The 13,713-nt window shown below is 35.4% G+C and overlaps 1 protein-coding gene across 1 annotated transcript in view; it reads left to right on the top strand.

Annotated features, from left to right (window-relative positions):
- SESTD1 (SEC14 and spectrin domain containing 1) overlaps window positions 1-13,713 on the top strand; it is a 98,114-nt gene that overhangs the window by 74,717 nt on the left and 9,684 nt on the right. Inside the window, exons 11-17 of the mRNA XM_037130031.2 lie at window positions 3,041-3,235; window positions 3,756-3,870; window positions 5,221-5,380; window positions 9,120-9,201; window positions 9,919-10,041; window positions 10,770-10,961; window positions 13,130-13,251. Coding sequence (XP_036985926.1) covers window positions 3,041-3,235; window positions 3,756-3,870; window positions 5,221-5,380; window positions 9,120-9,201; window positions 9,919-10,041; window positions 10,770-10,961; window positions 13,130-13,251 — 989 coding nt within the window. The remainder of the gene's footprint in view (window positions 1-3,040; window positions 3,236-3,755; window positions 3,871-5,220; window positions 5,381-9,119; window positions 9,202-9,918; window positions 10,042-10,769; window positions 10,962-13,129; window positions 13,252-13,713) is intronic.

The raw sequence follows: 13,713 nt of genomic DNA, 5'->3' as shown, positions 1-13,713 counted from the left end.
TATAACTTTGACTCCCCTAAAATTTACCAATAGCTTGACTGCTGACTGGAAACCTTACCAATAACATAAACAGTTGATTAACACACCTTTTGTGTGTGTAGTATATACTCTATTACAATAAAATAAGCTAGAGAAAAGAAAATGTTATTAAGAAAATCATAAGAGAAAATACATGTATAATATTTACTGAAAAAAAATGCATGTGTAAGTGGACCCATGCAGCTCAAACCTATGTTGTTGAAGGGTCAACTCTGCTGTTTTTTCCACTTTTGAATAGATTGGAGATTTTTTATTCTAAAAGGTTTACAAAAAGAAAATTACACCATTTTAACCAATAGGTGGCACTACATTGTCACCTTGAGAATAGATTGATGCCAGATAAGTATATTAATTTATGTTGTTTAAGATATTCTAATATTTTATTAAAAGCTTTCTGTTCTCTTTGTAAACAGAAGTCAACACTTTAAAACATGTATTGGAATTCTTCAGGTTTTATGAAATTATGATGACAAATTTCTAGCTTATTGATTGGTTAATAGAAGTAGAATTTAGAGAAACTTTTAACATACCATTTTCTATTAAAAATAGTCAAGTACTAAGTTTTAGATGCTTTCTAAATGCATAATTAAGTGAAGCTAAAAATAAATTTATTAGCCGAGAATTGATTAATGTTTTTTAAAAGATCACTGGCTATTATGTGGAGAATAGGGAGTAAGGACTAACAACAAAATAGGAAGAAAGGAGACTAATAGAATGGAAGCCGTAGAAGTTATGAGACGTTGTCGGATTCATGGATTAAGCCAGCAAGACTTGCTCTTTTAAGAAGAATCAGAGGTTTGGTCATAGCAACTACTATTAAGGTGGCAAAACTTGCAAGAGAAGCAGGTTGGGAGGCTTGAAAATCAGTATCTTTGGGGACAGGTTGAATTTTAGATATCTAAGAGTCATCTGAATGAAGATGGCTAGTAGACAGTTGGGTAATCAGTATCTAGCATTGAGGATATTAATTTGGCAGTTACAAGCCCATATATGTTTTTTAAAGGCATGGGACTAGATGAAATCAGCCAATCCCAATGAGTATTGATTTAATCACAAAAAGCCTTGGAAACCTGAACTCTGGGTCACTCCTAAATTTAGAGGGCAAGAAGAGGAAGGAGAGCCAGCAGGGAGGCCAAAAGGAGCCTTGTGTCTGAGGAGACAAGAGAAAAGGGCATTTTAAGGAAGAGGCATTGGTCATGTTTGTCAAATGCAGCTGAGGAGTCCAGTCAGATAAGACTCAGAATTTGACAAAAGTGGCTTCATAAGGGTGGAAAGCACAATTAGAGAATAGGAAATGATAGAATGAGTATAGAGAACTCCTTTAATGGGATTTGTTGGGGTTTCTGTGGAGGTTTAATTTATGTACAGTAAAACACACATATCTTAAGGGTGTGTTTTGTTTTAATATACTTACATTATTTGTATGCTAATGGAAATGTAATTGAAAAAGGAGACTTGATGGGAAAGAGAGAGAAGAGAATAGCAAGAGCAAAGCCTTTGTATAGGCAACAGAGGGTAGCATATAACACACCAGCCAAGTGGTTGGCCCTTACACACTGGGATGGCTCATTTGTTATTACAGTAGGGAGGGCGAAGCATAAGGCTGCAGAAGCAGGGAAGGTTATAGATTTGTTGGTGAGATGAGAGACTTACCTGATTGCTTCCTAGTGAGTTAAGAAGTTAGATTTCTGTTTGAGAGTAAAGAGGTGAAAAAAAAGTTGGAGATTTAAGGAGTTAAACAAATAATCATGAGAATGGAAAAGTGAATTGAGTAGAGAAACGTAATAGGATTGCTAAAGGCCTATTTAATAGTAACTTTTAAAAATTATTTTTTTATTTTTAGAGAGAAGGGAAGGGTGGGAAAAGGAGAGGGAGAGAAATATCGATGTGAGAGAGAAACATAGGTGCATTACATACTCCAACCAGGGACTGGGCTTGCAACCCAGGCATGAGCCCTACCTAGGAATCAAACAGGTGACCTTTTGCTTTGTGGATTGATTCTCAATCAACTGAACCAATGCCGGTCAGAGCTAGTAGTAATTTTTAAAGGATAACCATGAGTAGCCATATTTACCTATTTGTGTAGAGATAGTAGGCAAAAAAAGTAGGACTGAGGTTTGACAGGTGAATTTGATGGAAGGGAGAAGAGCCCTCTGATCAAAGATAGAAGTAAGGACAAAGGGCTCCTGAGTGCTGGGCAGTAAAAGATGCTGAAGTGAATGGATTGGTAGACTCCGTGAGGTTAGAAGAGTGAGCATACTGAAGGGTGTGAATTGGAGAGCTGGTAGCTGGTGGTTGGAGACTAGGATTCTTAAAGTTGAGATTTTGGAAGCTGTTATATAACTACAAGATTTTTTATGCCCATTGGAGTGAGTAGCTGAGATCAGATGAGGACAGGATAGTTGGAGACAAGGGAAGGAGTCAAGGAACTGAGAGTTCAGTGTTGAGTGGATGTCTGCATGGTGGAAGTCAATAAGAAGGCTGATGCTGAGAGGAAGGCAATGACTTTGCTAAACTCCCTGGATGAGGGCATGCAACAGGAAAGGTTGGGAAGGTGTGCCGTAATCTGACAGCATGCACTTTAAGTGAGATACGGATTTTGGAGAAATGAGCTGGAAATAGTTACAAGAACTGAGGCAGCCATCCCCTTATCTGAAGGCTTTCGGGCATGCCAGCTATGAAAATGAAAACAGCACAGGACTAACTGCTTTCTCTAAAAGTGGACAGGTTCAACATAAAACAAGAGAAGGGAACATTTAGAGGCCAGGCAGCATAAGGCTATAGGAAATGTTGCTCTTGGCAGGAATGAGCTCCGAGGATTGCAATGGAAGGAGGTGGGGGTTAGAGACTTTTCATCTCAGTTAAATAATTTTGCCTAAGAAAATTCTTTTGTATGTTACTTAGTGTATCTGGAGAAATTAGGAAATATAATGTAGTTCTCCAGCAAATAATAAAGATAATTTTATCTTTAATTTACTTTATTGTGATGTCTCTATTATAGGAATGGTTTGCAGTATATGTGGAGCTTAATCAGCAAATTGCAGCACTCTTAAATGCTGGGGATGAGGAAGATCTTGTGGAACTGAAGTCCCTCCAGCAACAACTTAGTGATGTTTGTTATCGACAGGCCAGTCAGCTAGAATTTAGGCAAAACCTCTTACAAGCTGCTCTTGAATTTCATGGGGTTGCCCAAGATGTAAGTGTCTTCTCTGATTGCTTTTCTTTTCTTGAAATTATCTGAACACCCATCTGCACATAATATTTGCAGATTTGCATGTCTCCTAATTATTTTTCTGGAACAGTAAAATAATGTACTGGAGGGGGAAATGAGATAAAATCTTTGATTTTTTTCAAAAAAATTTTAAGTTAATCTGCATGCAGCTAAACCTTTTTTTGTCTACATAGAGTGTCCCAACTAGTAGATATTTTTACTTTGATGGTTTCTCAGTGTTCATGCTTTATAACATAGAATAAAATGGAAGTTTCATAACTTTTATACTGCTGACCTGAGTATATTTCTTTGCCTTTCTGGTGCATGCATCTTTGCTCTGCCTTTCAGATAACATGTGTTCTAATTATCCGTTCTTGTCTTTTAACAGCATAGTCTTTTTCAAGTATATTTGTGATAACCTCACTAGAGATAAACCTCATTAATCATTAAACATTTTAGATGCTGATTACATCAGGGTTATCTCTTTGGTGTCCCTCTGCTTTAGTTGTCTCAGCAGTTGGATGGCTTATTAGGGATGTTGTGCGTAGATGTAGCACCAGCTGATGGAGCATCGATTCAGCAAACTTTAAAACTGCTTGAAGAGAAGCTGAAAAGTGTTGGTAAGCAGATTTTAAAAATGCTGAAACATAGAGGTTCTTTTAAAAAAATATTAAGCATGGTTAGACAAGTCATGTATATTGAACTCATATTTACAGGAAAAATTAGTATAAAAAAGTTTTTTCCCTTGAAGGGCATAATTGATCAGTCACTCTTCATTCATTGGACCTTTAGCCTCTCTTATTTACCCAGCTATATCTACAGGTGCTATGTCTTGCATATACTAGGAAGTTATTTGTAGTGCATGTGTAAACTGTAATTAGCTGTGAAGTGTTTTGCAATAAACACTGTATGCCCAAAACTGTGTTTTATGCAAGGATTTTTGTTGCTATATCCTAACCTTGTGAAAAAATAGTTGGTTTGGTTCTGTTTATTTGTTTCTCCAAACTGAAATATTGCCAAGATTACCTACTCTCTAAAAGGAGAATGGTCCAATTCTCTCACTTGACATCAAGCCCTTTAACATTAGCAGAGTGGTAAATACAGTGACTTTCCCTAGGTCATTCTTGGAGAGGTAGGCAGTGGATGTTAAAAGTGGGAAGTAGGGCTGGATTGAGTGGGATAGGAGGGCAAAGGCGAATGTAGGAGAAGCAGCAGAAACCTCAGGCAGGGGTTTAATAGAAAGTGGTAATATGTGTTTGGACTAGATTAATTAATTATTAAAAGGTTTTGAAAAATCATGTTTGTATTGGTGTTTTCCATGCTCAGAGTTTTTGTTATTTTAACAGATGATATGCTTGATATACATATTTAGTATTTAATAATCCCAAGTGAAGTTTATGTGAAAATGTCAGAAGTTTTCTTGAGCCACAATTTTTCTTTGAGAAGGAAAAGAAATTCCTGTTTATTTCTCTAATTTGCAGTATTGCTAACATATTCTAAGTGTTGCTTCTTGTTGGATATAAGCTTGATAGTGCTTATGCTCAAAATGTTCAGCATCCTTTAATATTGCTTGAGTGATTTGAAGTCTTGTAACTGTTATCTTTTTTGGAACTAAATATTTACCTTGTTCCCCTAAAAATTGGACTATATAAAAGCATAAAAGAAAAAATGGAAAACTGTTACTCATTAAAATAAAAGTTGTCACACTTTTTTCCTGCTTTCAGTATTAAAAACTATTATTATCTGTGGAAATTTACCCCTTTGAAAATCTCTTTAAGGAGAATTTGTCATTGGGAGGGGAACACTGATTTGAGTCACATTTAAAGAGGTTTTGTTGCTCAAAATATGTAGAGGACTCCATTCCAAGATAGGTTAATAGGATCCAAGTACAGTATCTGCTAGTGGGCTTAGCTGGAGGGAAAACACTTCTGTTGTTTAAGAGATTAAATCTAATTAAACTTTTGTTTTAGATGTCGGATTGCAAGGTTTACGTGAAAAGGGTCAAGGTCTGCTGGATCAGATCTCCAATCAGGCATCCTGGGCCTATGGAAAGGATGTAACCATTGAAAATAAAGAAAATGTGGATCACATTCAAGGAGTCATGGAAGATATGCAGCTTAGGAAACAAAGGCAAAGTTTGACTGTTAATTGTATTTTTGTTAAGACACCATATTAATTAAAATGAAAAATGATATCATATATATTTTTTATCCAAACTAAAAGTTTTTACCTGTTATATAGTAGACATGTAGTAAGTTTTTGGTGACTGTAATAGTTCCTATGTATAATTGTACTAACAAATTATGACAGTTCAGTTAATGAATGGGCACCTTTTCCCTTTTACACAATAGTGAGAATTTCAGTTACACTCAAGTACTTTGCATTCCTATCCCCAGTGTATCCTATGATTCTTCGGTCCTTTAAGAAAACCCTTTTTGGAGAATTTTGTTTTTCAGTTTTCTTTTTATTTAGTTGGTGCTATCTGTCATCTACATTGATCTGTTTTTTCATCAAAACTTCTTACAAATTGTCAGATATCCATTGTTCTCATACTTGCTATAGAAGGATTAGACTAGAGATTGATGTTTATTAGAGTAAGATGATGGAAAAGATGGGTAAGGGTAAAACGATGTTTGGTTTCAATTGATTAAAGAACTAGGAATTAGAGGATTCTTTGAAAACTCAGTTTGCAATAGCAACTGCAAACTATGGTTGTCCCTCTGCACCCAGCGAGGATTGGTTCCAGGACCCCACAGATATGAAAATTCACAGATTCTCAGATCCCTTACATAAGATGGTATTGTATTTGCATATAACCTAAGTACATCCTCCCGTATACTGTAAATCTCTAGATTACATATAATACCTAATATAGTGTAAATGCTACGTAAACAGTTGTTATACTCTACTACTGGGGAATAATAACAAGAAAAAAAAGTCAGTACATGTTCAGTACAGATGTAACTGCCATAGACCTAGCTACATAGTACTCATCAGCAACAATGTTAAATATTTTGGGTGAATATTTTCAGTGTTAAACTCCACCTTACACTCGTTCTCTCTTTTTTTGTGAATCTGTCGAAAAATGACAGATGCTTTTCCATTTAAGAGGACTCCATGAAAACCACTGAGTGAGGGCACTGAAATAATTTCTTCATTCCTGATAATTCACTATAATTCTTACTACAGGTACACATCAGGAACTGCATAACTTTTTTCCAAACATTTTCAATCCACAGTTGGTTGAATCCATGCATGTGGAACCCACAGATGCAGAGGGCTGGCTGTGTGTGGAGTGATGGTTTAAATTAATCTATGCATGTATACACAATCTAGCATACTTGTATGAATTTTTTTGTACACTTAGAAATTTTAAAGTCATTTACAAAACCTACAGAAACTTTCCCCCATATCACAGAGAAAATAGGCAGAAATTTCTTCTACCCTCATATTTGCACATGTATCCATTGCACTATTCATTCTCATCATAAAAGGTGATGTAGCTCTGCTCTTATCAGTCATTCCTTTCATATACCCTCATGCCTCCTCACTCCATTAACTCTCATTCTCTACTCTGATACCTGTCCCTCATTTAAATGCTGAAATCCTATTTTTAAAAAAAAATAAACAATTACACACATGCATATATGATGTTCCCCTTTAATTTTCTTTTTCTTCTAGCCCTAGTGCTTTCATTCTTGACAGTGAAGTCTTCTGAAGGTCTTATGTACACTCATACTGCTTCCTCACTTCCATTTACTTTCCCACCCTCCACAATCTGACTTCTACACTCACCATTTCACTGAATTTGCTCTTACTGATGTCTCCAATGACTTTGTAATTGGCACATATAATAAGCACTCAATTGCCCAAAATCCAGGAATACTTTTAGTCCTGACTTTGCCTGACCACTCTGAATCATCTTAGGTAACAACTGAATTTTTTCCTTTTCGAAACTCCTTGACAGTCGTGTCTTCTTCAAAAACACCCTCATGGCACTCCTTCTGCTGCTGTGCTTCCTCTCGGTTTTCACTGTTTCTTTGTCCTCTAGCTGATGTCAGTGTTTCTATGGTTTGTTCTGAAGCCAAATTTTCTTCTCAGTTTATGTGTTCTCCCTAGACAGTCTCACTGCTTTAATGACTTTCTTTAATATGATTGTGATTGAGTAGTTATGGCTCTGACGCAAACCCCTCTCCTGTGCTTAGGCCCATAATTCCACTTGCCTACTGAGTATCTCCATCTGGATGCCCCCGACACTCATCAAATCAGTATGTCCAGATTAGAATCATTCTCCCCCAAAACTTGCTCTTCTCCTCTAATTTCCTGTCTAGGAAAGTTACCAGCAGTTACCCAACTTGGGATTTATCCTAAAATTCTTACTCTTCCTCATCTCTACAAGTACGTCAGATGTCAAAAGTTCTGCTTTTTTGTTATCCTGAACATTTCTTTGTTCAGTATTTCTCTACCTCATCTTGCTCCTCTCTATTCTGTTATACACAAGAGCATATCTAATTACACAATTTCTTTGTATAGAACCTCTCTCAGCGACTTCCTATTTTCTCAGATGAAGTTCTGTCTCCTTGGAATAGTGTAGGAAACTGAAATCCAATCCTGTGGTCCCATCACCTGTATCTTACCCCCAGACTACACCATTGTTTTCATTTTTCTGAATGCATCGTGCTGTTTGATGCGTTCATGACTTAAACTGCTTCCTTTCTCATTTTCTACCTAGTGGGTTTCTTCTTTTCTTCAAGACTCTGGGATACTTATCCTTGGAAGCCTTTTTAGATTTCTAAGACAAGTTAGTCACTTGTTCCTCCCTATTCCCATAAATCCTTTATACAGCTCTACATTAACATCACATTGTTTATTTAAACATCCATCTCCCAAAATGGGACCATCTTGGGCACCATGTTTTATTTTTTCCCAAGCACATTGCTCAATACATGATGAGTTGAATATGTGGATGATACCATCTTTATCATTAAAATGCCTTACATTGTTTTTTAGCTTCATGTTTTAGAAATAATTATTATCATCACCTCCCTTCCATCTTTTGTAGAATGACTTTAAGTTTCATTTTAATAATATACTAAGTTTCATTTTAACAAAATAGCCTTGTGACAATGATGTCTGTATTGTTACTAAGTTTTCTTTAAGTACCTCAGTTATAGTGGAGCTTAGTGCCTCCTGGCTAAGTTGTTATTTGTATTGGGAATTGCAGTGAGATTTCTACTTCCCACCTAAAGTCCATAATAGAATTGCATGGGAATGAAGGGATTGGGATCAGAGCTGAGTTTAGTCGAGTCACCTTAAAAGTTTAGTCTGTGTGTTATCCAGGCAGACCATAGTAAATTTAAAAATACTCTATATTGTATTTCTGTACACCCAGAGAGCAATAGTTTTTTTCTTCTTAAGGACATAGGTGGAGTTTTTGTGTTTCTTTTATTCGAAGTTAAATATTATTCTTAGTAATGTAATGGAATGAAAAGTGTTAATTTTTTTAATTTCCTTGAACATCATCTTCTAAATTAGTATTTGAGAAACTTTGCACTTTTACTTTGAAACTGGCTTAACGGTAATTGACAAGGCAGATCTTCGGGTTTTAGTGTACTACCTGTGTTTATGCTTTGCTTCAGCCCTTGGCAGGATCCGTGTTGTTCTCAGGAGGGTTTGGGATTCAGCATCATTCAGGTATTTTGAAGTTTTGATGTGACATAGATATCGATATCCTTAAAATTATTATGTCAGTACAAAATAGTCTCCATAGTGTTGGATTAAATATTTCAGCATACTATAGAATGTGTATGCGAGATAATGATGTTACATATCTGAAGTGCTGTTCTAAATTTATGTTTGGGTTTCTTAGATGTGAAGACATGGTAGATGTACGAAGGTTAAAGATGCTACAGATGGTGCAGTTGTTTAAATGTGAAGAAGATGCTGCCCAGGTAGGGATCCAGCACGTTATGTAGTTGATTTTTATTAGAAGATTAATTTCACCTAACTATAAACAAAGTATGTTTCATGGTCCTAAGAAAGTAACATTAAGTCAGATTCTAGTTTATGCTGTTGAAATAATAAAAGTTCAGTATTCCCAGTTATCTTACTGGTCTCATTTGATGTATCTTCTTCATGAAATCCTCTAATGAGCTAGAAATTGGGGTTATTTACTATTTATTATTGTTGACTTTTTATCAATTATATACCAGGATAAGGGCTGGATAGTACATTGCATTTTAAACCCTCAAGGGTATTTTTCAACTAGGTAAACAATTTGCTATTTTTTTGTAGTTAGCATAAGAGAACATCATTTAAGCTTAATATAGAGGAAATTTATGGCTTTAAATGGTAACATAAATCCCTAAAGAGATTTAGTAAGATCTGGATTACATAAGCACATGATCTACTAAAGTAAATCATGTGATAATAATTTTAAAAGAGTGCTTCTCTTTAACAGGTCTTGTCTTTAAATTTTTTTAAATATTGAATTAGGAGGTGATATCATTAATTCCTGTAGCTGGTCACTGATTGAAATCAGCTATTAGAAACTTAAGTTATAACTAATAGATTAATCACATGATATGCTTTTTTTTATAAATATGATATTTTGATATAATAAGTAGAGACTTATGAATCTGACTTCACTGTTGTTTCTTTTCATTTAGGCAGTAGAATGGTTGAGTGAACTTCTGGATGCTCTGCTTAAGACCCACATCAGACTGGGCGATGATGCTCAGGAAACGAAAGTTTTACTGGAAAAGCATAGAAAATTTGTTGATGTTGCACAGGTGCAGAACTGATTATCTTCCTTTTCTACAAGCTCAGTGTTTGAATAGCTTTCTGCATGATTATAATGTAACTTAACCCTCCAAGTCCAAGAAGGCTAGTTACGTTATTCTAGAACTATCACAGAACTAAGAATGTCAGCTGGTGCATCAAAACTAGCCGGCATAAACTTGAAAGGGTTTATTTTCCCTGAATACAGGTTCTGTATGATTTATATTATATATTACAGCATTGTTTTAGGCAATCTAACCATTCATGAAAGTTAACATAAAATATTTGTTAATATTGGTAAATCAGAAACCCCAGTTTCTGCATCTCATCAATGTTAGCATAAAAACACAGATTTTTTTGTTATGGAAAATATCTTTCTTAATTTCCATAATAATTGAGCTCACAGTGTAACAGTGTGGTTTCCTATATGGAATATAAAGTGCCTGTTTTCAGCCACTTGTCTCAATTAATGACTGAACAGACAATCTTTTTGACTCATGGAATAGAGCAGACTGGGATGGAGAACACAGAATAAGAAGGAAACTTACTGGAGACTAACGTATTGCTTCCCCTTCATTATTTGTGCAGGCTGACAGTTCGCAGTAAAGTGCCCATGGAGCCACTGGGTATTGATATCCATTAGTGTCACTTAATTCCAGCCAGAGTCCTCCTGCACACTTTGCCAACCCTCTTTTCAGAATCCTTTTATTCCAATTTCATGATTGTTAATTTTTTTTAGAGCACTTATGACTATGGAAGACAGTTGCTACAGGCCACAGTTGTGTTGTGCCAGTCTCTGCGCTGCACTTCCCGGTCATCTGGGGACACACTTCCTCGACTGAACAGAGTATGGAAACAGTTTACAATAGCATCTGAAGAGAGAGTGCATAGGCTGGAGATGGCTGTTGCATTTCATTCAAACGCCGAAAAGGTTTGCTTTTTTAAAAAAATGTCACAGTAGTATTGTGTATGTTTAAAATATGTTAACTTTAATAATTATGTGATTTTTAAGAGAAATTTATATTCTGTTGTTTAAGGTGTGTTTAGGCACATTCTCTTAGTAATTGATACCTGTGGTGGAGCACAGCACCATGGTTGGAGAGATTCTAAACGGCTCAGTTGTCCCGTCCATAGCACTTCTCTCCTCACCAGACCTGCTGCCCAGAATGTGCTGTCTATTGTTTAGGGTGTCGTGACTCCCATATCATTCATTATTCTGGGAAGGGAAACTTTGCTTTGATAACTGCTGTAAATTGTCATAAGTTATTTAAAAGGACACTTTTAAATTTTTGACTGTTTAAAATAGTTTGTCCAACTGAAATGAGGATAAGGATCAGAATTAAAACCTTTTTTCATATGTTATCATTTAAAGAATAATTCTAAAATTTATTATGTAATGAATTATTTAGTCCAAGAAACCAGAAATGAATAGGCAGGGTTCCTGGGCAATTTTCAATAGAACTTTTTTTAAAACTCAGGACAGTGAAAATTTATAGCACCTGAGCTTTACATTTCCCTTCTGAAAAGGAGCTTTTTATGTAGTTAAATTTGTTTTGCTCTCTCTTTTAAAATGAAAGTTTATGTGTAGGACCTTTTTAGTACAGTTTAAGATATGAGAAACCTCAGTTGTAAATGTGATAACCTTGTCCGGAACAGAAAAGATGTTGCCAAAATCCTCAGGAATTAAGCAGTTTATGTCTGTTTTGTGAACTACATTTGTTGGGCAGCGTTCATAGTAAACTCTGTCTGAGGTGGTAACTGAACTCCACAGGTCAGTGTTTTAGTTTAAAATGGGCCTAATGATAATAAATAAAAATATGCAAAATGGGTGAACTTGTTCATCTACTGATTATTTTAATGAAAACTTTTTATTGATGTGTATATTAACATAGCATAGAGATCATAAATGTTTTGCTCAGTTAAGTTTAACAAAGTGAACCCACGTTTGTAATCAGTGCACTATTCAAACAACAGAACATTACCAGCATCGCAGAGACGCCCCCAGTCCCTTTGAACACACTGCTTCTGCTGCCCCTCTCTCCTGTCCCAGGGTGACCACTGGCCCTATTTCTCATCCCGATACTGGTTTTTAAAGGTGTCAGCAAGGACATTTTAAAATCTAGACTGCTTTCAGAGGTCGTGTAAGAATACTCATGGTTGGTAGTCTTTTAATAGAAGATTACCATTTCTATTCTTTCTACTCCATGGCCTTTGTCATGCTTACAGTAAACTTGACTTAAGGTTATTTTGCTGTGCGAACCTATGATAAAACCTTCTGTTATCAGATTTTATTTTCTTCTTGACTGTATTTGGTTTTATACCAGTAAGTGTGACTATAACAATTATAATCAAATTGTATAGTATGATTGGGAAAATATTTAAATTAAATCTAGAATTTTAGAACATAAAAAATCTCAGTAATACTGAAATAAACTATCAGATTCAGTAATGTATATCATAAGAAAAGAAATTGCAAAAATAAGTACTTTTTCTTTTCCCTTCCCCAAATTTTGCAGGGTTTTTTTTTTTTGGTACTTTAATTTAAATGGTAATAGTTAAGGGAAAAGAAAATAATACCAAGGGCTGTAGAACTTCCCTATATTTGAATTATAGTCATACCAGTTTACATCAGTTAAGTCAGCAGATGAATTTTTAAAATAACTATGAAGTATGCAACTAGATCATCACAGCAGCTTTGTGCTCATACTTGGAGTATATGTTGTTTTCTACTTATATAAACACCTGGAGGTCAAAATGTATACCTCATTTCTATCCCAAGCACTAAATAAACATATAATAAGTACTTGATGAGTAAAAGAATATTTCTTAAGTACAGTATGAGCTTTCTTACAAGTAATTGTTTTTTTTTTCTTGGAAATCACTATAGACCTTTTCTTTCTCCAATTATATATTAGTAGGGATTATATATTTCATTTTATTTGACTTTCTTGAGCCAGTTTTGCCAGTAATAGATCAATCTGGTACAATAGTGCACATGAAAATGCTAAAATAAAACAAAATATAAACAACTTCAGTTTCCTAAATTTGCGTGAGCTTTATTTCCTTTCTCTGTTTCCTGATGTTGCTGCTTTGTTGCAGATTTTGCAAGACTGTCCAGAAGAACCTGAAGCTATTAACGATGAGGAGCAATTTGATGAAATTGAAGCAGTTGGGAAATCACTTTTGGATAGATTAACTGTTCCTGTAGTTTATCCTGATGGGTATGGTGCATGATCTTAAAATCATGTCTTTTTTCCGGTGAAATCTTCAAGAGGGAAAATCTGTTTGTTTAAAAAGCCAAGTCATTTAGCTTTGGTCCATATTTTCAGTTCTTACAATGAACTGGTTTAAAATGAAAAGAAATCCAAACTTGGCTCTTAGCAACAGTAGCATGTGATACTTGCACTCATCAAATATGTTTCTTGAGAGCTTGTTGTGGAAGAAAGATCATTTACTTGGTAGATCTTGGGCTCTAGCCTTGGCTAAATGATGATGGGGAGAAGGGTGACTTTGGGCATCATTCAGGGAAGGGCCGGGGACTAAAGTTTAGTGAGCTCAGTATGTTCCCCACACCAAGTTCAGCATCACCTTTATTACTTTTGACCAAATAGTGTGAGGCCAGTATGATTATTTCTGATTTATAGATGGAGAAACTGAGGCTCAGAAATATTAAATAAGGTGTC

This window comes from Artibeus jamaicensis, unplaced genomic scaffold (genome assembly GCF_021234435.1).
Source record: "Artibeus jamaicensis isolate MK-2021 breed Jamaican fruit bat unplaced genomic scaffold, CSHL_Jam_final contig_391, whole genome shotgun sequence".
NCBI lineage: Eukaryota > Metazoa > Chordata > Mammalia > Chiroptera > Phyllostomidae > Artibeus > Artibeus jamaicensis.
This window is presented reverse-complemented; position numbering and strand designations above follow the sequence as displayed.